Raw genomic sequence first — 22419 nt, 5'->3', positions numbered from 1 at the left:
ACAACTGCAAATTTTTTTCAATAATATTCTTTGGTTAAAAGTCCATGAATATGTCCATTCTTCTGTTTAATTTTTCTTGACCGCCTTTATAAAAACTCAAGGTTTCGGAAGGGAACACCTAGCGTAATGCCTGCTGGGGTTGTATGTTCCCAGGGCTTGCCTGAGAACAGGGTTGATTTTATAGCAGTAATATCACGCTGTAATTCCTCCCTAATCCCCATCTCATTCTTGTTACAGTATACGTGACTGAAAGGAAGGGAAATTTTAGTCAATTCATCAAGCAGGTATTAAACCCTGATGTTGTGCAAGGCATCATGCTGGGTTCTGTGGGGAAGAGAGAAACGGCTGAGAATCTGAATGGGAAAGGGTGGGAAGACCCTGGCCTGAGCAGTTAGAAAAACCTGTTTCCAAATGGAGACGCTAACTCTTACAGGTTATGTCCTCTCATGCTAGTTATTCACCCTCTATTTGCTCGTCTGTAAGAAGTCTGTGCTGTGAGGATTGCAGGAGTGAAGTATGAGGAAGACCCTGGCAGAATAACTGCAGGAGGGGCACTGAGGCATGGTGGTGGACTCCGGCCGCCTCTGCAGGCAGCAGAGAGCACGCAGCAGCCAGCAGGTGGGGAGGGAGGCTTGCGGGAGGAGTGTGGGCAGAGATCAGGAGAGGGCGGGGAGAAGGCTTCAGGACTGGGTAGGCTTTCGGATGAACGTTCTGGGTGGAGGGAAGAGTGTAAGCAAAAGCACAGAGCGAAGAAACACGTGGACTAAGGGTATCTCTGGGGAACGGAAGGCAGCCCTGGGAGAGTGGAGTTTGGGTTGTGGGGCTAGAACCAGAGGCCCTCCAGGGCCAGCAGCAATCCCATGCTGGGTGTCATTGAGGGGCAAAGCAGCGGCCAGCAAGGTGGCTGTAGGGAAGCCTGGGCATGTCACACAACGTGGAAAACCAGTGGAGGGGGAAGGTGGGGTCAGTCGTGCTGGTAAATGTCTTACAACTGGCTCTCAGGAACACCCTGGTTTGTTGCATAGTATAAGCATTTCCACCAGGGTTGCTTTCAAGCTACCAACATGTTTGCTAATCAGACAGCAAGCTATTTCCCGAAATTTTAACAATTGGCTCTCACCAGGTATTAGTGAGCTACAGTCTGCTCCTTGGTTGGGCTAAGAAAAATTAGAGAATGCCAACCAGGGCCGCAGCACCCAACGCTGAACCCAGACACCAGCTACACCTAGCAGCTCCTGCATTAAAATTCTGCATTTTAACATTTTGGAATCTCAGGTGTGATAAACATTCGCAACATAGTTTTGGGGGAATGTTCCCACACGTCATCCAGGCATTAAGACTATGGCCCTTTGACAGATGAGGAAACAGAGTGCTGGAGTCCACGTGATGGCAAAATCGCACAATTAGCAATTGATGGAGTTTGGGCTCAAGCCTAAGTCTGTTGTCTCTAAATCTCTTTTCCTCTCCATCACCCCTGACCCCAGAGGAGTCTCGCCGCCCAACACCGTGATCATTCCAGTTCAGTAAGAATGATGAGAGCCCCTTCCCTGGCTCCTCCCCACTCTAAGTGTCAAACGACACTAAATAGATTTAGGCCAAAGGTCCTCCCGGCCTCCAGAAAGCAAATATCAATGTGAAGGCTGAAGCCAGGCCCTCTTTCAGCCAGCCCTGCCTTGCTCTACCACCTAGTCCAGTATCCCAAACCCCAACCCCTCACGAGCTTCTCTCCTGGCCCGGGAGAGAGTGGCAATCTCATCACCTGCAAACAATTTGCTCCAGTCCTGCTGCATGTTCCTGCTTATTAGATTGGAGGATCACCCCATTCCACTGCAGTGACAGGGCTCCTCGGCCGCTTTATTGCTCTACTGCTCAGAACTGCTGAGCTCAGCACGAAAGCTCGCCTCTCTGGGACTCGGGCAAGATGGATGAGCTGGCACCCGCGAGCGTGTTCTGAGAGCAGAGACCTGTGTGTGCTGAGCCCCCAAACGATTCTACAGCTGAAGATCTGGTTTGTAATTGTTTTGTCTAAGGGTTGCAGGTATGAGAAGAGAGGCCCAAACTTGGCTTAGCTTCCCCCTGGAGCAGCTCACCACGTGTTTGTTAGGAAACTTGCACAGAAATGTTTTCCAACCATTCGACCCTCCCCTTCTTTTCCTACCTCATCCATTTTGCCCACATAATCTCCCTTCTTTGACGATAAGGCAAGCCAGGCTAAAACACTCTGGCGTTACAATTAACTTGAAACTAGTTGCATGCACACATGGGTGCCTGTATGAACACACAGAAACACACACACATGTGCATGAGCACACCAGCCTTCCCTCGTGCTGAGCCTGGTGGCCTCACGGCCTGCCTGTCTCCCTTTACCAGCTCAGTGGTCATTTTCTCTCCATTAAAACTTGCCCCTCTCCTGCCAATTTTCCCTCTTTATTTAGCAAACTCTAACTGGCAGCTCATGAAACATACAAAAAAGGCAGGGAGGCAGCCAACGGAGATTGCCAAACTTGATTACCTGCGGAGACCCATCTCGCATGAGGAAGGGTTTGGCTTAGGTTTTTTCCTCCTAGGCAAAGTGGACTCACTCCTCCAATCCCTTGCTTGCATCCCTAACTCCAGACCCCCCAGGTGGTAAATCAGCATTTGCCCGGTGACCCAGAATGAAGCTTGCATTTTTTTAACCTTTCACTTAGGAAGAAGTCAACCCTACCCATCCCTGCTCAGCCCTCCTGCCCCAAAGAAGTCTCCACATTACATTCTCTCTTTTCTCCAGATGACACACTTCCTCTTACATCTCAGCGTTCAGTTGAGTGGCACCTCCTCCCTGAAGCCCTCCTGAGCTACAGGACAGGGGTAGAGGCTCCTCCTTCCCAGCTCCTACAGAGCTGCCGCAGGGACTACACATGTCCCTGTTGCAGCACACGTCCCCGAGGTGGCTCCCTCACCACTACCACTGGAAAGATTTTGTTCAAAGGTAGAAGGCACTCATGAAATATTAAGTGAAGATATGAATTAACAAATGACATCTTCCGTATTCTTCACAGGCTTTAATTTTCCAAACTTTTCTAATCCAATTCTCCAGATCACGAGAGTCCCGAGTCAAGGACTGAAGGTGCAAACTGTCTCTAGCTCAGTGTTTCTGAGTCTCCCTCTTGGTATTTAATAACAGGAATTGCTTCGGCGCATCAAAGCCTCTTCTGTTAAGAATGCTCCCCCACCCCTCTGCTTTCCTAAGGTAGTATTTGGATGTGAATTTAGAAAGATGAAAACCCAAAGAAGCATTCTCAGTGGAGATGGAAGTCCCCCAGTCCCGCAAGGCCTGTAGGCAACTTGGAGAGATCATTTGTGGTGCTTTATAGGCACTGATAAATGCAGGGACTGGCCAGAGTGGCAGAGCTAAAGACAAAATGACTTTGCTTTCAAGTGCTGTAATGTCCCCTGGGCTCCCTCCTCTGTCTTCAGCAGGGGGAGGAGAGGAGAGGCGCTGGGAGGACTGGGTTAGGCCTGGGGAAAGGGGGGCCAGGGAGAGGAGAATGTACACAGAGCAGGCTTGAACCTGCCTCTCTCTCTCTGCACTCTCCAGAGAACAAGCCCATCTCAGGAAATGGGGGCCTCCAGCCCCTCCCCAGAAATAGGGGGGTGGGCACCCAGCTGTCAGGTCCCCAAGAGCAACAACACATCAGGTGGCAGCTCCTGAAAATCTGGGATAGGTTCCGATCCGTATTGGAGTGGAGAGCAACAAAGGAAGTGAAGGGAGGGGTCCTTAAACCCAGACCCCAAGTCTCCCCAGCAACAGAGGCTCAGACCTCCTCGATCAGGCCTCTCCTCACTTTTACTCATTCAACAAATATTTACTGAGCACCTACTGTGTGCCAGGAACTTCTAGGTGCTAGGACTACAGGGCCTTCTTCTCTTTTCAGAAGCTCACAGTCCAGTAAAAGAGAAAGACTAGAATTCAGTAACTGCAAGAGGATGTGCTGTAGCAAAATGCACAGATCACAGAGGTTGTGTGCAGGGTAGGGGTGCGGCTTCAGGAAACAGTCCATTTACAGAGGCCTGGCTATCGAAGAACAACCCAAAACTTAACTTCAGGCTGCACAACACTTAACCTGAGCAAGTCAGCTAAAGAGATACAATGAAGTGGGAGGGGAGGTGTATTCAAGGTGGGAGGAAGGGGCCTGGACTTGATTTCTTGACTTAGGTTTAGGTCTTTGGCCCCACCTGTTCAGACAGGTGTTCTTCACTACCCGGTGGGAGCATGCACGGTCTGGGGGTAGGAGCTGACCTTGCTTCCTGGTCCTTGTACTTATTCCTTAGGTAGAGACTTCGCCTCTCTTTTAGGCTGTATCAACTCCAGCATCACCAGGGTTTGTTTATGTTGCCTGCCTATGTCCTCCATGGCCCATTTCTAAAAAGGTGCATCTGTGGGGAACTGGAGATACAAAAGGAAATTATTCCTAGTTCTACCCTCTGGGACCACAAGGAATGAACACAAATCTCTTCTACATGGCCTATCTTTGCGTACTTGAAAATAGCGGTCATTTTCCACCCTCCTACATGCCCCAGTCATCACTTCTCTAGATTAAACACCCCGTTTCCTAATCCCCTCCTCAAGGTGACCTATTTCCAAGCCCGTGCACCATCTTGCTCACTTTTTTCTCATTTCAGATTTGTATTGACCCCTCCTAAAATGTGAAGCCCACAGTTGAATGTAAATACCAGGTATAGTCTGATCAGTACAGGGTAGAGTAGGACTATCACCTCCCTTATTTTCTGTCTCCTATTTCTAAATAATGCAACCAAAGAGAGAATTTGCTCCTTAGACAGCCATATCACATCACTGAGTCCCATGAAGCTTACTATAAGCTCAAACCATAACAGGGTTTTTTTCTATTTATTTTGTTCCTAAATCACACCTTCCTACTCTACATTTGCGCAGTTCCTTTCTGAGTCAAAACGAAGAACTTAGCCAATGGCAGAAGAAATCGTGTGCATACCCCTCAACTCTGTGCCCTAAGTAAAAAATATATCAAAGAGAGGTCCTCTCAGCTCCTCAGTACATGCAGCAGAACTGGAAACTTGGGATCAGCAGAAAGCTGGTGATGAAGCTCCAGTCTGCAGGCAGCCTAAAAGGCAACCCCCAGCCAGGCACAGAGGCTCACACCTGTAATACTAGCACTTTGGAGGCTGAGGCAGGAGGATCGCTTGAGGCCAAGAGTTTGAGACCAGCCTGAACAACATAGCAAGACCCCATCTCCACAAAACATAGAAAAATTAGCCAGGCATGGTGGTGCATGCCTGTAGTGCCAGCTACTTGGGAGGCTGAGGCAGAAGGATCGCTTGAGCCCAGGAGTTTGAGGTTGCACTGAGCTATGATGATGCCACTGCACTCTAGTCTGGGCAACGGGTCAGACTCTGTCTCCAAAAAAATAAAAAAATAAAGGGCACCCCACCCCTTCAGGTGGTGGGCCCCGATGTCCTCAGCTGCTTTCTGGGGATGCACTGCCTCCCTGCAACAACTGTCCTTCCTGTCCCACCCCCAAGAGGCCAGCCCACTCCCAGTGCTGTGCAGTGGAGGCTCTGAACCCTTGGTAGCTTCTCTTTCAGTGTCCCTGGAAGAGACATGGAGGGGAAGTTGAAAAGTTGAATTTTGCGACTTATAACCTAATGAATTTATAACCAGAATTTAGTCAAGAGAGACTTATACCTAACTCTCATGCTTATCAAGTGTTATAACACTTTGGAGCGTTTGGAATATTTTATCTGACCTGTTTTCTCAACAGCCCGAGATGTGACAGTGAGACGTGGGGCTGGAGATTCGAGCAGAGGGAAGAGCAGAGCCTTTCCAGGACCCAGAGATGCATGCGAGCACCACAGATTTCTAACAATAGGGAAGCCCTGGCTTGCGTATGTTGAAGAGGAGGAGAAATGAGGGTCAAGGGGCATACAATACCTGAAAACAAAAAGTGAAGCCCAAGATTAGAAAAGGTGAGTACTGGAAACCACAAAGTGGGAGGGGAGGTGTATTCCGGGTGGGAGGAAGGGGCCTGGGCTTGATTTATTGACTTGGGTGTAGACCTTTGAATGGACCATGGTTACAGTGGCTGCTCTTCCATGGAGATGGGGGGAAGCTCTGTGCCCGCCCTCAACCACCCTATCCCCAACCACCCTACGCCGTCCACTCCCCTCTCTGCCCCCAAACACACTCAGGCAAGCACAGCGCCATCCTGTGAGAGCCTGGAGAACGCCTTGCAGAGGCTTGGAACTAGAAATGGAGGGGAAGGGAGAACATCTGGGCTTTTGCCTCTCAGGACAACTGTGGGACAAAGAGCCAGGCAGAGGGGGGCGCGGGGGACAGGGGGCTTCCAGCAGAGCCACCCTGATGCACCTGCCCACCCTCTAGACCCTCCACGCAAGCCCGTGTGTCCCGCCATTCCACAGAGCGTCCTCCCGGTCTGTGGAGAGTGAAAGTGAAGGGAAGAAAAATAATAATAATAATAATAATTTAGGGCAGGCAGTCTTCCTTTGCTGTGTCGGCTGGATATAGAGTGATTCCATTTTTCTGAACAAATTTCGAGGTCAAAGAGGAGCCCTGGAAGGGACAGAGTGTGACCGGCAGGACTTGACGCTTATTTCCCGCCCTAGCTACTCCTCATCCCTCCTCCCCTGCACCCCCGTCCTGGGGGCAGTCCCATTCCTCGGCAGTCAGTCACTCTGCCTCCAGCCCTCCCCTGGCTTCTGGAACACAGTTCTGCTGCACTCACGCCCGCTTCGGACTTCTGGAGCCTGCGCCGTCGCCAAAGCCGCCGGGCGGCGCCCTTCCGCGTCTCCAGCGTCGGTCTCCCCGGCACCCCTGCCCTCGCCCCTCCGAGCCCTGGGACAGCTCCTTGCTCAAGGCTTCATTCACTCCCGGTCCTCTTTTCAGATGCAGCTCAAATGCCACCCTCTGCGGAACCCGCCCCAATCTCACAGTTCCCTTGGCGGCATCCGTCATGTCTCCCTCCCCGGCCTGTTTCCATTTCTAGTCACGCGATGTCACCTGGGCTGGGAGCCGCGGAAGGGCGACCGCCCTGTCCTCGCCTGCTGCAGGGTGGACGCTCATGGAGTGAGGGAGTCAGCGAGTGAATGAATGCGTGAATGAATGAAACACAGGAAGGAAGGGAGAGAGGGAGGAGGAGGGAAAAGGGCCCCAGAGTCTAGCGCACGAGAGTGGGTGTCTCCTCTTGGCCGGGGACTTTGCTTCCCTCTCGGCATCGCTCACTGGGAAAGGGAAGCGCTGAGCCCGCGCCACACCTGGTGCAGCTGGCGGGAAGCCCTGTGCTCCGCAATCGGGGGGAGGAGCCCCTGGGCCCAAGAAACTGATCGCATGGAGTATCTCCCTCCCCTCGTCCGAGGGAATGTATTTTGTTGGTCTTTCCCCTTCTGCAACGGAGCCTTTTCTTCCAGGGAGAGCGCAGCACAGTGCAGACAGGTGCCAGGCCTGCCAGACCCGGGCGAGGCAGGTGGAGTGTTTGTCATACAGAGCTCTCAACCGGTGGTCCGTAGACCAAGGTCAAGTAGACTCTCAAGCCTATGCTGGCTGTGTGAACTCGAGACAGAATTCACCTTTGGAAACCTCTGTTCCCCAGTCTATTTGGTAAGAAGTTCCGATTGGCCGATTTCTAAAGAGATTTTGAGCAGGCAGCGTTCAGTTCTAGGAAGGGCCGCAGGACAGGACCGCACCAAGGTGTCCTACAGACTGGATTCTTAGTACCCCTGGGGAAGGGCGGAATCTACTTTTGCCGCACACCTGGGGATTTACCTTGGGAACGAAGGGAAGTCAGGCCAAGATCCCAGGCAGAATGTGCCACATTTGGGGAGACTTCAACTTCCCTTGCCCTCCAGATGTGTGCTTGGGAGGGAGAAGTGAGGAGAGAGAAGCAGAAAGGGGGAGGGCAGCGGGCAGGGAGGGGGCAGGCAGGAGTCTGGGTTGAGCAGGTGTGAAGGGGTGGGGTAGAATAACCAAGTGTGGGGACCAACCTCTTTAACATTCCTAAGTTTCTAAGGAGCTCGCCCCTTCCTTCCGCAATTTCCTTTTGTTTCTTCCCAACTTCCCCCTCATACAATGTGGTCTTTTCCCCACCCTAGAAATAAATGAAAGGGAAGCAGGTTGCTAAACCTTTTGGATTATAAAAACCACTGGCTTCTCACAGCATTGCAGCAAACTCCTTTGTACTAAATGCCAGGATAAGCCACTGGCTGGGCCTCTGCTCTGACCCTCAGGCCTCTTTCTCAGCTCTGCCAGGATAGGCTGGCCGATCCCTGCTGGATTCCTGAAGTGCATTGTGTAGAGATAGGAACCCAGGTCACGGCTAAAAGCTCAAAAGGACATGCATGCATGCACACACGTGCACACATGCACACACCTGCACAGCCTCCTTGGGCCAAGATAAAATCTGAGCATTCCCCTCTCCCCCTTCCCTAGGTCTGTGGGAGGCCAGAGCCTTTGGGTGCAAGGCTCAGATGACCTGCAGTGTCTCTCCATCTCTAGGATGACAGAGACCTCCCCTGCCTGGCCTAGTGTTTACAGAACAAGAAGAAAGTAAAGGTAGCTGTGCAGAAAGCCCTCTCCACTGATGGCCCAGGGGTGTGGGTTCTGCAAGGTGGGGCCAGCAGCCAGGCCCTCTCTCCATTGGTTGGGCTCAGCAGGTAACCTGAAGCTTTGCTGAGAGGTGCATAAATAAAGAGCTAAACTAGTACCACCTCCTTGAAATGCGCTGAGTCCCTCTTCCTTCCGTCACCCGTGCCTTGGAAAAACCAGTTTCTCTCTCTTTTATTGTCTGTTACCAACCTCTATTCTGAAAATCCAGCTGAATCCTCAACTGCACTCTGTAAACTCTTTCCTTTCCAGCCACCTTCATGTACCTCTCCTTCAATCCCACTGTCCTCTGCTTTCATATTCTTTTTTATGAAAGAGAGAAATGGATGATTCAGAACCTGCCCCCACCTTTCCGCAGGAGCCACTTCTGTCCTGCACAGGTCTGCTCTGCTGTGCACAGTGTTTCTCGTCTCTTGTTCTCTATCGTCAAGCTGTGGGGACAAAAGAACCTCCCAAGACTTGAAATGTCCTTCCTTGCTCTCATGCGCTTCACTCTCTAACCATCTCTTTGTTCTGCATTATCTTATGACAAAACCCAGTTTATTATTTTGAATCAAACTCAAAGCTGAGCTCTGCTCTCTGAAGGCACAGACACTCATATTTACAGGTGAGTCTGAAATCTCTGGATTTGGGGGGGCTTTGGAAAATCAAAGCCGAGTGGCTAGATCAGGGGTCTCATTGGGCAGGGAGAGAAGAGTGGGAAGAGCCACATTCACTGGAAGTCAATCATCAACTTCCTCCTAGGTTAAATAGCTCAACCTGCTGGTTTTCACCCAATCCTCAGCCACTTTTGTGTTTTCTTGAGCATTTCCAGTGACCCCAGGCAGTAAATCTCGCTGATAATGGGCACTGGGGTGGTAAGGAGAGTACCGAGCAGTTAAGTACCAAGATTGCAGCTCTGTCTAGTTTCATGGAGACTTACTCAACTAGAGGAACAGGGGGGTGATGGTTTCTCAGTCTTGGGGTGCAGGGTGCAGCTATATTGGGAAATCCAGGTCCTGGTTCCATTCTTTGGTTCTCATGTTCAAGTTGGTTTTATTAGAAAGACGTTGGGGGCATAGTCCTGAGGGCAGTTGGGGCAGGAGAACAGCCACTGGATGAACCCACTCTACAGCCAAGTGCAGGCATGGCTTGTTCTCTGACCAACTCCGACACTGCAGCAGCCAAGGTGAAGGCCATTGGGGGATTAAGCTGGCAAAGGCCTGGTGGGCAGAAGAATCTTGAACTCTGGGTCTAGAGTGAGTCAAGTCTCCTGAGACTGGTTCTGGCTCGTGCTTTTTTTGTCTCTGCCTTATAGTAGCTGCTTTCTGCAGGGCAAGGGGAGAGTGGGACAGGAAGGGCCTGCCTTTTCTGGGCTCTCTGACATCAATGCTACTTCCCATTTGCGAGTCTTCAACAGACATTGTCATCTCTCAAGTGTCCACCCTGGAGGGTAAGGACCCTATATGGGAGTGAGGCTCTCTGCACACTCCAGAGTGAGGAATTGAATGAAGGATCTGGTGGAGCAGACACGTTGGGAGGGTAAGAGTCGGGGAAAGAGGGTCTGGAGGGAGAAGACTTGACCCATTTGGTGTCCAAGTTGAGCTGCAATCTAATGAGGAGGCAAAGAATCCTGCCATCTCAGCACGGTTTCCTCCCACCGTCTCCTGCCATCATTTATTTATCAGAGTCAACAGACTGGCCTCTTTCCTCCCTTTGACTGAGAAATGGGTCAAAGGCAGCGCAGGAGAATTATCTAGTCTAGATGACTCACAAACAGGGCGCATTTCTCTCTCAGTATTGAGAATTGTATTTATAAAGCAGACTGAACAGGAGAGCATGGACCAGTCTTCCTCCCATTACCCAGATCCTTGCCTCCCAACATGCCCTGTGCTCCCCCTGACAAAGATCCCAGACAAAGAAAGGTGGGAGTCTTCCTCGGCACTAGCTAGAAACCCCTAAACCCATGTTTAAGGGCTTTTACAGTGAGGCCCAGTGCCCAGGAGGCCGGATGCAGGAGGAGGAGTCACACTGTGAGACACTGCCTCCCTGCATCGGGTCAGAACAAGCCCCAGGAAGAAAGTGTTCCAAACAACAAGGTGGATCTGCCCTAACCCACCCAGTCTGCATGTTGGTGCTGAGAACAGCCTTTTATGGGGCTTACACTGAGCCACAGACATGTCTGAACACAACAAGGAAGAGGCCAGAGCAGCAACTATGCTGATGGGCATTTCTTTGAAGAGAGAGCAGAAAGCTCTCAGGCAGTTTGCATCCTCCCTGTTTAGCTCAGTCTCTGAAAGCCTTGTTATCTCTCCTTCTTCCTCCCCACGTCCCCCAGCCCCATGCCCAACAGAGAAGTTGCGGCATTTACAAGCAGATCTGGGGAGGGATGTGGGGCCTTCGGAGACTGGCCTTCCTAGATAAGTCTACAAGAGCGAGGCCAAGAAGTCTCAGTCTCCTCTGTCCACTTGCCCCCATGAATGGGCCTGGCTCCAGCCGGGATCTCTGGTCCTTCCTGAGCTCCTCACCCACCTTTTCCTCATTTCGCACTTGCGAACAGGCCTGCAAAGTGCCGTTCCTGCTCCTTGGACAGTGCCTTTTGGAGAGAAACGCCTGTACGGCTGCATTCTGCCACGTTGGCAAGCAAGCTCAGAGTAGCTGAATTTTTCAGAGCAATTGCAGAAACCTGCCTTCCCCTACCTTCTCTGGACAGGAGCAACCACACCGAACGCAGTTATGGCACATACAGTGGGACACAGGCGAAGGGAGAGGATGACCAGCATCCCAACTAGGTAATCACAGAGGAGGGTCCCCAGGGACTTGTCCGTGATGGCTGACTTGAGGGTGAGAAACAGCCAAGCGACCCCAGCCCTGCAGACCCGTCTCCACCACTCAGCGCTGTCTGTCTGTGCAGTTGACACGGCAAGGATGTCTGGATGCGCTGGCTCTCCACGGCCTCTCTGGATGATGTGGTCCTTGGGGAGGGGTCTGAGTACCCAGGTCCTTGACATCTCCCAAGTCTGTGATTCAAGGATGCTGAAGGCCTTTGGCCGGGCAATAACCCAGTGTGCAGAAGCCGGGGTTGGCATGCGTCCCTACCCTCTGAGCAAAAGATCCCCAGATAATCCATGGGCTTCTCTTGTCCTTCATTCCACCGGAGTCTGTCTCATACCCAACCAGATTTCAGTGGAGTGAAGTTCAGGAGGCATGGAGCTGACAACGACGGTGCTACTGCAGCAGCAGCAGCAGCAAGAGTGATTCTGACCTAGAAACAGAAACACCCAGGGAGAAATGTGGTCGGTGAAGGAGACACCTGGAGTGCACCTCCTTCCGCAGAGGGGACGGGCGATGGGCAGATTGGAAAAAGCATCACAGATGGGAACCACTCCGTCTCTCTTTTCTAAAATCAATGCTATGCAAATGTGCATTTTGTGTAACTTGTAAAAATTAAAAAATTAAAATTTGCCTGTCTACTGAAAAGCCTCTCTGCCTCTGTGATTCATGCTGTTGGATACCAACTCTCGGCCTTCTGAGCCGCCTCCCCTTTGGGCTAAAACTGAGACATGAACTAGAAGAATCCAGCACTGGCTTCCTCCTTCCTTGGGGTCCCTGGGCAGGTGGCTGGGACTCTATCTGCAATCTGCAAGGAACCCTGTTGCCCTCAGACTCCCCACAGAGCAAGCAGGACCTGCAGAATGGGGTAAAAAACTCTATTAAGATTTTTTATATTGTAATAAAATAAATGTAAATAAGATTTAAGTGCAGGCAGATTGCAGATATTTCACATGCTATACAAGATATAGCTCATACTATGGGTATAAATTCTGCAAAGGTTAATGCAGTTAAACATATTTGACACATAAAAATGTCAGATCCAACATTAATCATTCACCAATTATAATTGCCTTTATACGGGTCTCTTCTCCCCTAAGACACATGCTTAAAAACACCAGGCTCAGAAATCTGGGAGGAAAAACACAAATAATACTTCTCAGCCGTCAGGGTCTATGATTTGCTTTGATAGATTTAGCACTGATTTCATTGGCTTTACAATTCTGTGTGTGTGTGTGTGTGTTGTTTTGCTTTTTTGTTTTTTTATTCCAGGTCTCTCCTTTAGAGAAGGAGAAGGTGTGGAACAAAAATAGCCCGTGAGTCCAAAGGAAGTCCAACCTGGTTATGAAGGAGATGCCAAGCCCAAGCCTTTTTTTTGAATTTCCCCTTTCCTCAGATAAAGGGGTCTCCTTTAAGGAGCCAGTCTGGCTTAAAGAGGCAAACTCTGAACAAAGCCTGGCTCTGACATGTCTTCAGAAAAACCGGTTTTCACCTCCAGAATGTGCCCCAGGCAGCAAAACTCAACAGCTCCCCTCTACTGAGTGGTGTTTTCTTAGGGGCCCACTATAAGGAGATTCCAGCTTTGTAGATGGATACCTGTCACTTGAGTAGCCAAGCCCTGTGCCCTAGCCAGTGACCTTTGAGACATGGGAGGGTGGGATGGGGGCCTCCTCCCCTGCCCCCAGCCCCTCCCTGGGATTGGCCCTGAGGAATAAAGGGCCCCAGAGGGACAGCAGGAACTAAGAGGAGAAAGCATTCCTCCAAAGTCTCTTTCTGCACAAGTTAATAGGAATTTAAAACCTAGTCCCTCTCACCCCCATCCCTTCATTGTGAGGAGGTCAAGCCATAGGCATTTTAAAAACATGATTACTCCTAAAAAATTATACAGCTAATCTGACTAGGGGTTGGTGGCAGTCAGAACATCAAGCTAATTAGCCAGCAAACACCTCCTATTTGAGGTTCTAAAAGAAGCCCCAAGTTCAGAACAAACAGAGCACAAAACAGACCTGATGTGGCATTGCCATTTTCAGCTTGGCTGGGGCCCTGGGACCCCGGATCTTTTAAAAGAAATAAGTGCATGTGTAGTTGTGTGGCACTTGCCTCAGGTAGGGGCAGGAGCCCAAATGGCCCACAGTGGTGACCAGAGGGTGGACTTCGAAACACCACCCAGGGCACAATGCCGTGAGGACAAAAGGTTGTACCCTACACGCTGTTGGGTGCCCCCACTGCTTAAATCCCACGCAAACGCTGTCTTCACAGCAGAGACGCGGGGCTCTGTGTTTCTGCACCCAGGTCTGAGCTGCCCACGTCCTCCCACCCATGCAGCACAGGTTGTTTATTCCCCCTTGCAGAAAAAGGAAACCCCGAGCCTGGCCCAGAGCAGCTTGCCAGGGAAGCCAATGTGTGCCGAGAGCTGGAGCGAGCTGCCCATCCATCTTCCCCGTCCAACCCCGACTCTTTTGTGTCTCGTGTCTTCATTGCAAAGCGTGGCTCGCCAAAAACACAACACAGAGAAAATGGTTTCATCAAAATTCCCTTGCAACAGCAACAAAAAAATAATATTACCCTGCTTTCCTAATTCATGATCTTTTATTGAGGCGAAAGGCAAATATCATCGAGCCAAACCTGAATAGACAAATACATACCACCACTGGTAATTTAATATTTTGTGCTAATGGTATACACTATAGATACAACCCAAGAGGAGTAAATTACAATCCTATCAATAATGCATCGCATCCGGGCTCCGGTTTCCCAGTACACAAGGAAATGCGTATTGGCAATGGCTCTCGGAATATTAAAAGCCACGCATATAATGAGGCAGTGGGCACAGAAGCTACCAACTCCCACAAGACTGTGTTCTGGTCTTTGTTATCGAGGTCCTTTATGGGGGAAATAGCCCACACTGAAGCTTCTAAAGCTGATGCTAAATGAAAATGTCCCATTGGCATTCTCAGCAGATCTCTGGGTGAAGCTTCAATCACAGAATAACCCACAATCAGGGCACCGTTTTGCAGACAACTTAGAGCACTACATCTATTTAGACACCTTAGATCTGGGGTAAGTGCCCACGGTCTGCTGGGGTGACCTATGATGAGGGACAGAGAGCCCCAGTGCAGCTGCCAACTTCTGAGAGAATCATGCGGCTTCAGAGCAGCCTCCCCAACCTGTGTGTGATCCTCAAAAAGAAAGGGAGAAGGGAGGGAGGGAGGAAAACAGGACTGATGACAGGCAAGGAACCAACCACCAGCAAAGGATGAGAGATTGATTTTGGAATTTAAATGCTCCAGTTACTAAAATTTTGTCAGTGGATCCAATCCCCTTGTCCTCTTCCTCGCAGGAGAAGCAAATGATAATCTTATCTGAGAAGGGGGAGCAAGTATTTCTGCCACCGTCATGTTAATAACACGGATGAAGTAGGTTCATGTTGGTGTGAGGATTAGCTAGTGTCACGGCCACCACGGCTGCCTGCTGTGACCACCCCTGCTTCAGGGAATATTGAGGAAACCCACAGGGCAGAAGGAACAGTCCCTTCCTTGCCTCTTTTCCTGTCAGACCCTAGAAGAAAAAGGAGAGGCCAGGGAGGGAAGGGAGGCCGTCAGGAACGCTCTAAGGCAAAAGGAGGGCATGCAGATGGCAGCCCCAGTCTCAAGCTCAGAGATGCAAAGCCCCAGTCAAACACCAGTGAAAATAAAAGCTTCCTAAATTGCAGAGAACGGACCAGGCTTTCTGGAGAGAGACACCTATGCATCGAAGAAAAGCAATGTGAGAAATTCCCTTTGTCTGGAGACAAAAAGCAACATCTGAGCGTCTTGTCATAGCCTCCCACCCTCCCTCCCCCCACAATCCCTCCACCACCGGCTTCAAATCCTCTTTCCCCTGCGGAGGGGTGAAGAAGACTGCCAGCCTGCCGTCAGTCAGATAGCAGGGATAGCGGGACACCTGGTGGGGAGAAAGGGAATCACACCCACATGCGGCCTCGACATCACTGCCCAGGTCGGAGGACACCTGTGTGTGCTGAGATGGTGGGAAGTAACAAGGCAAGCATCTCCCCAAGGGATGTGATGTCGAAGTGGACTTTAAATATAGTAGCAATTGGGTAAATGCTGACCTCAAAATTTCTGCTATGTTCAACTGTATTTGGCAAGAGGTTGGTGGCTAAGAATAAACATAGATAAATAGAATCCATAGATAAACAAATATACGCTATGATTTTCAATACAGCTCCCTCATTATTTAAACTTTACTTAAAGTCATATTGAAATTAGATACCGTCCCAGTGGACTCACCACACCAAACAGCTGGGAGAAGTTCCCCAAAGATAATCCACAGCTGAGAAACCCTCACCAAAGGTAATCAAACATTGTCTGCTCAAGGGGAATACTGAGGAGGTCCTTGTTTGTGCCCAGCAGGTTGCCAGCAGCAACCTGAAGTTTCCGAGTCAGCATGTGAAGTGGTTAAGAGGGGTCAAACTGGAGCTGGTGCCAATTTGATCTAGCCATGGGACCTTGGGCCAGCCACTTAACCTCTCTAAGACCCAATTTCCTTATCTGTCAGAAATAATGATAATAATGGCAAGTAAGCGCTTACCAATGCCAGACACTGAGTGCTTTGTGTATATTAAATCACTTAATGCTCCCAGCCATTATAAGGAATGACTGATATTTCAGTTTTATGGGTGAGAGAGGGTAAGGGACCGGCCCAAGGTCACACAGCTCGTGAGTGGCAGAGCTGAGATCCACCAAATCTGGGCTCTCTGGCTCTGGAGTTTGCACCTGCGACTCTAGCCTATTTCTTCTTGTTGGCATGAGGATTAGAGAAGATAAATGCATGCATAGAGTTAGTTAGCAAGTGCCTGGTAGATTCTATGCACTGAAAAATATTATTATAATCTCAGGATCAAGTAAGAGTGCCTTCGAGAAGCTTGTCTAGTGATCACTCAAGTGGAATAAGTAACCATATGCACATCTTTGGCTGCTGGAAACCCAGCATTAAATTTACTGTGCAATTTAATCACAACCGCCAGCAACCTTGGCTTCTAGGACAATCATCTCTTCTTCCCATCCCCTCCCTTTAGGTGAGTTTTGTTGTTTAGCTTTACGTTCAGTTCTTTTTTTGAGACAGAGTCTCACTGTGTTGCCTGGGCTAGAGTGCCATGGTGTCATCCTAGCTCACAGCAACCTCAAACTCCTGGGCTCAAGCGATCCTCCTGCCTCAGCCTCCCGGTAGCTGGGACTACAGGCATGAGCCACCATGCCTGGCTAATTTTTTCTATATATTTTTAGTTGTCCAATTAATTTCTTTCTAATTTTAGTAGAGACGGGGTCTCGCTCTTGCTCAGGCTGGTTTCGAACTCCTGAGCTCAAACGATCCATCCGCCTCAGCCTCCCAGAGAGCTAGGATTACAGGCGTGAGCCACCGCGCCCGGCCCTGGAGGGCTTTTCTTTTTTTCAAAATAGGCATGGCACAAATGCGAAATAACAATTTTTCCAGGATAAATGCCATTTCAAATTTCTACTCTACTTTTCCAGGGACAGGTGGAAAGTACTGTTGAAAACAAAAAAACCAAACCAAACCAAAACAAAAAAAACTCAGCAAAGAACTAATAAAGAAAAAAAGTTTTGAGCTCACAAGAAAGTAGAACGATCAAGAGAAATCAAGCAAGGAATAGCTAACAGATGATGGGGGGAGGCTGAAGTGATGTTTCTGTGGCTTTGGTGCTGAGCTCAGCAACTGAAGAGCAGCTTCAGGCTGAAGCCGTGTCGTGTAGGTTCCATTAAAGAGATTTCCAAAGTTGGGGCAGCCACAACAGCAGGAGTGTCATCCCCAGGCTGGAGCTCATTCCCCAAGACCTTTCAGAGATGGGAGAGTGGGGACGGTTATGCCACTTGGACCCCTTGGACACCTGGCTTCATATTGCCACTCTCTAAGTATCCAGCTGATTTTAAAGCATGAAGATCGTGGCTGCAGAATGCCCACCTGGTAGTTGCCAGGGCCAAGAAGTTTCTCACCTGAGACTGGACCAAGAGCAGGCTGCAGAGGAAACTAAACAGTTTTGCAGAATGAGTTCCTTTTGTCTCAGTACCTTAACCCATGACTATCCGCCTTCTGTGAAGAAAGAGAGCCTTGAACAAAGAAAATGCTCCTTTTAATAACAGAACTGTATGAATTATATTTCATTACTACACCATCATGGCACATAGCATCACAATCCAAGTGTTAACGGCCTCACCTCACAAGCCCACGTCACTCCCCTCTGCCCTCCTAAGGACTGGGCTTTCAGCTGAGTCACTTTATCTGCTGCAGTTAGATCCAGGATCCCTCCTTCCTGAGTCAAGCCCCTGCCAGCAATGGCAGCAACTCCCTTATGCCCCTCCAAGGGGGCTCGATTAAGCATTTCCTGCCACTGGGAGCTAATGCTGAAAGTCACTATGGATTAACTAATTGGCAGTGCTTCTTTAACTTTAATGTGCATACAGATCACCTGGGAATCTTGTAAAAATGCAGATTCTGATTCAGCAGATGTGGGGTGGGGCCTGAGAGCCAGCATGTTTGACAAGCTCCCACGTGACACGGTGCCTGGGCCACACTGAATAGCAAAGGACAAGAGCGCTCAAGAGTCAAAGCCTCCTCCCCTGCGATGCTCCTCTCAGTTCAGCACAGGGTTGGGGCCCACATCTCCGCTTGGCGTGGCTCCTTTCCCTCTGCTTTTCTTTCAAGTGATTGGTGTCTTTGCCATTCTAGGGAGACAAGAGAGGCCCAGAGAGCAGATGGGTGGCTTTGGCTTGTCATGGCAGCCAAAGCACTGACGTAGGATAAAGAAGTTGGGGTCTCTTCCGAACATGAAAATGGCCAGGTGATTCCTATGCAGAGAACACACAGCGGTTAAGAATATTAATAATACCCCAACACCTCATACATGAGGTAGATTGTTTAGAAATGAAATTTTTGTGACCCAGGAACTAAGGTGAAGCAACTTCAAGTAGCTCAGCTAGTGACTACCAATCTAGGACCAGTAACCGTGAGTGTACATTGGCTGCCAGAAAACTGAGAGCTAAACTTAGCAGGCAATTTTCAAGATTTAGGAAGGAAGAAGTTAAGTGATTTACCCAAGATCAAGATTCTGGGCCCGAACCTTGAACTGACCCAGTTCTTCTGCCTCTTAGTCTAGTGCTTTTGTCAACAAGCCACGCTCTTGCTGTGCTAAGAAGCTGCTCCTTTCTTGTTAACTGTACCATGTGGACTTGTTCTCACCCTAAAACTCAGTGCTTCAATTCTTTTTTTTTTTTCTTTTTTTTCCTTTTTTTTAGAATGGAATCTGTAGAGCTGATAAAATTCAAAAATTAAATAGCCAATATAAATATATGTTTATAAAAGTATATTCATAATGTTTAACTACTTTTTCAATGTTTTCTGGAGAAATGAACATGATATTTCAGTAGATAGTGAAGGACCTCCAGCTCTCCCAGGGACAAAAATGGGTGCCTTGCCTTGATGCTGGTTGAGCAATTGCCACACCTGGGGGAAATGGTCAAAGGCAGGCACCCCACCTTGGTGCTGCCCCACCTTGATCCTGCCCTGAGCAATTGCCACACGAAAATCTGCAAAAGAATGCAAAGAATTCCCCAGCCTGCTGACCAGGCAGGCCAGGCACAACAGGGTCTGGGAAATGACCTAGAGTAACCTAAGTCTAATTATCATGTCATTAACCATCCATCAAAGTGATTCAACAGTGACGTTTGAACCACAAGGAGGGCCCAATCCAGACAACATAAAATAAGACCCCAGACCATACTCAGGGCCTCTTATTAAGACAGGGGGCCCATTCACCATCTGTGGTGAATGTATCTTGCTCTTGCTCTATAAACCGATCTTGCTCATTCTCAATAAACTTTGTTTCATGCTGGCCTTGCTATCATTGTATCTGGTCATCCTTTGGCCAAGAGCACACCAAGAACTGAGAACAGACTGCCAAACCGACAGATAGATAAATGAATATTCCAAGCAGTAATGTTGGATCAGAAAGTCAATGACTGGTTGGAAAGAACTTAAGCAGACAGATTTGGGCTCAAATCCAGGGGCTGTGGCCTTAGGCAAAACAGTAAACTAATCTGTTCTTCAGTTTATAAAATGTTACTAAGCAAAACATAATCCCTACCTTTCAAAGCCACTGTAGGCACAAAAAGTGCTCTGTGAATGATAAATGAGAAAATAATTCTTTTTATGCATCTCAGTGGCAGTAGGTTACTGAAGGGGAAGAGTACATGCCACCCACATATGCCAATTTGGCATAAGGATTATTTTTAGTTGAAGGTAAGTGAGAAACAGCAGATGGAGGAAAAGCTCCTTTCACCTCCCCTTAACTGCCTAAAAGTAGCATAGATTTTCCTTTTGTAAAGGAAAATTTCCATTTTTAAAGTCATCTCCTTCTCCTGTATTAGAAAGGGAAGTGTTCTAGAAGCAACCCTTACCACCTGAGATGACTTATCTGCATAGCAAACCTCACTAAACAGCTCTTATTTACCATATATTTCCTAGTCACTTTCCCACAACTTACCCCCTACTCCAGTATCTCAAAATCCCCTTTCCTTTTTCTAGTGTATTCTCCATACTTTATCATCCTTTGTTAAGATAGTATATAAACCCCAAATTCTAATCTTCTTGAGTCACATTTCTTTGTGAACTCCTACGCATATCTACTTAATTAAGTCTTTTTTCCCTTTTGTTATTCTGCGTGATATCAGTTTGATTTTCAGGCCCCAGTGACTGAACCTAAGAGGGTAGATGAACAGTCTTTTTTTCCTTCCCGACAAAACAGAGAACGTGAAAGACATCAGGACAAGGAAAGCTGAGGCAAAGCTGTGAGGTCATAGCCATAAAAAGATTAAAAGGACTAAGTCTCAACAAAGTAGAGGTCGAAAATCAAATGTTCCCACAGGCATCTGTAGATGTAGAACCTAAGAGCAGAATAAACAAAGTGTCCGTGGGTCCAAATGGATGTTGGAGGTGTAGGCAGAAAGAGAGAAGACATACTGTGACCAAAAGTCAAAGTAGTGGTTCGGCAGGTTAAACACACGCAATGTAGGAGTTCAGGAAGATGCATTTCCCAGAATCAAGGTGAGGCAATGAATCAGAAAGCCAGGCAGGTTGGTGGGCAAGAAAAGCACCCACTACAAGAAACAAGTGACAGGAGGCTGAGAGTTGCTAGAGGCAAGTGTCTGGCCCAGCCAAGAGTTCCTCAGTTCTTCCTATCAGGGCACAGAGAGCTCAAAGCCTGTAGATAAGGGAGGGAAGTGATTGTGTCTGGGTGGATTGCAAGGAGAGAAACGGGGAAGAAACTGACAGCAGATTCTGACATAGCACCATTAGTATATTCCTGATCCACATTCATTTTGTCAAAAGATGCTTTTCAAAATTGAATCTTTATTGAGCAGACATGTACCTAACTCTGATCTGAATAGGCAACATAGTTGCATACAAAATAAGAGGTTAGAGACTACCTGTTTTATACCATCACTCTATATCTAAGAGCAAAGCCGTCTATTTTGTATTTATATTCTGTGTTCTGGATAAACTGTCAGTTCCCTCTGCCAGATTTTTATGGATAATTAGAAGGTTGTAAGAAGCAGATGTTATGAAACTATCTGTGACTAGTCCTTAATAGTGGATGACAAGAACTCAGTACCATTTCTTAATTATATAAGACATACTGAAAGGTATAAAAAAAAAAATAGAGGGAGAATATGTCAAAGCCTGACAAGGTATCAAATGGTTAATCACCCACATTGAACCTGAACATTTCTTTACTATGTAATTCAGAACGCAGATCCCACCTCCCTTTAGCTAAATAATTTTATAAGTTGGGTGTTCTCCCGTGTTGTTTCATTTCAGGTTTTAATAATTGAAATATGAGCTTCTGCATAAAATAGGTGACTTTTCTCTTGAAAACTACCCCAGCAAGAAAATTTGCATCTCATTAAATTTAGAGACAGTTTTGCTACATCAGATCCTATTCAGTGGGATAAAAGGAAGATTCAGGCCTGTTATCCTAGCACACTGGGAGGCTGAGGTGGGAGGATTGTTTGACGCCAGAAGTTCAAGACCAGCTTGAGCAATATAGCTAGACCCCGACTCTACAAAAAAGCTAAAAAAAAAAAAAAAAATTAGCCAGGTGTAGTGGCACACACCTATAGTCTCAGCTATTTCGGAGTCTCTGAGGCAGGAGGATCGCTTAAGCCTAGGAGTTCGAGGTTGCAGCAAGTTATGATGAAGCCTTTACACTCTAGTCCGCACAACGCAGCAAGATCCTGTCTTAAGAAAAAAAAAAAGAAAGAAAGAAAAAGGAAGATTCAGTGTCTTGGAAAACTGAGTTCTTGTCCCATGAAGATGATGACCACAGCTCATATTTTTTAGGATCTTGCTCTGTCCCAGGCAATGATAAGCTCATCACCATGTATCATCTCATGCAATCCTCACAACAACTCTAAGAAACAGGTGGACATTTCGGTTGGCTCCATTTTACAGAAGAGGAAACTAATTAGAATAATAGATAATTAGATAACACAACAACAAAAAAACAATAGCTATTATTGTGGGCAGTTATCAAATATTTACTATGTCCACACAATGTACTTTGCACACATTATCTCATTTAGCAGGACTATTGCCATAATTATTTTTATTTCCATTTAACAAGAGAGGAAACTAAGGTACGAAGAGATTAAAGAATTTGCCCAAGTGATTTTAAGTGGCAAAGTCAGAATTACAAATCTAGTCTGCCTGATTCTAAATATTGTACATTTAATCCCTAGGCTATATGGCCTCTGTTTGCCTGTGCAACGGTTGTGGGCTGAATTGTGTTCTCCCAAAATTCGTATGTTGATGTCCTAACCCCCAGTACCTCAGAATGTGACTGTATTTGGAGATAGGGCCTGTAGAGAGGTAATTGAGTTTAAATGAAGTCATATGGATGG

General features: G+C 48.1%; 1 protein-coding gene across 1 annotated transcript in view; it reads left to right on the top strand.

The window, feature by feature from the left end:
• Window positions 1-11883, top strand: part of MIR205HG (MIR205 host gene) — a 167955-nt gene extending 156072 nt beyond the window's left edge. Inside the window, 3 exon segments of the mRNA XM_012638334.1 lie at window positions 8888-9015; window positions 10025-10086; window positions 11795-11883. Coding sequence (XP_012493788.1) covers window positions 8888-9015; window positions 10025-10086; window positions 11795-11883 — 279 coding nt within the window.
• Window positions 11884-22419: the final 10536 nt, after the last annotated feature.

Source organism: Propithecus coquereli, unplaced genomic scaffold (assembly GCF_000956105.1).
Source record: "Propithecus coquereli isolate 6110/MARCELLA unplaced genomic scaffold, Pcoq_1.0 Scaffold129, whole genome shotgun sequence".
Classification (NCBI taxonomy): Eukaryota; Metazoa; Chordata; class Mammalia; order Primates; family Indriidae; genus Propithecus; species Propithecus coquereli.
The sequence above is the reverse complement of the archived record's forward strand: the minus strand, read 5'-3'. Positions and strand labels throughout refer to the sequence as shown.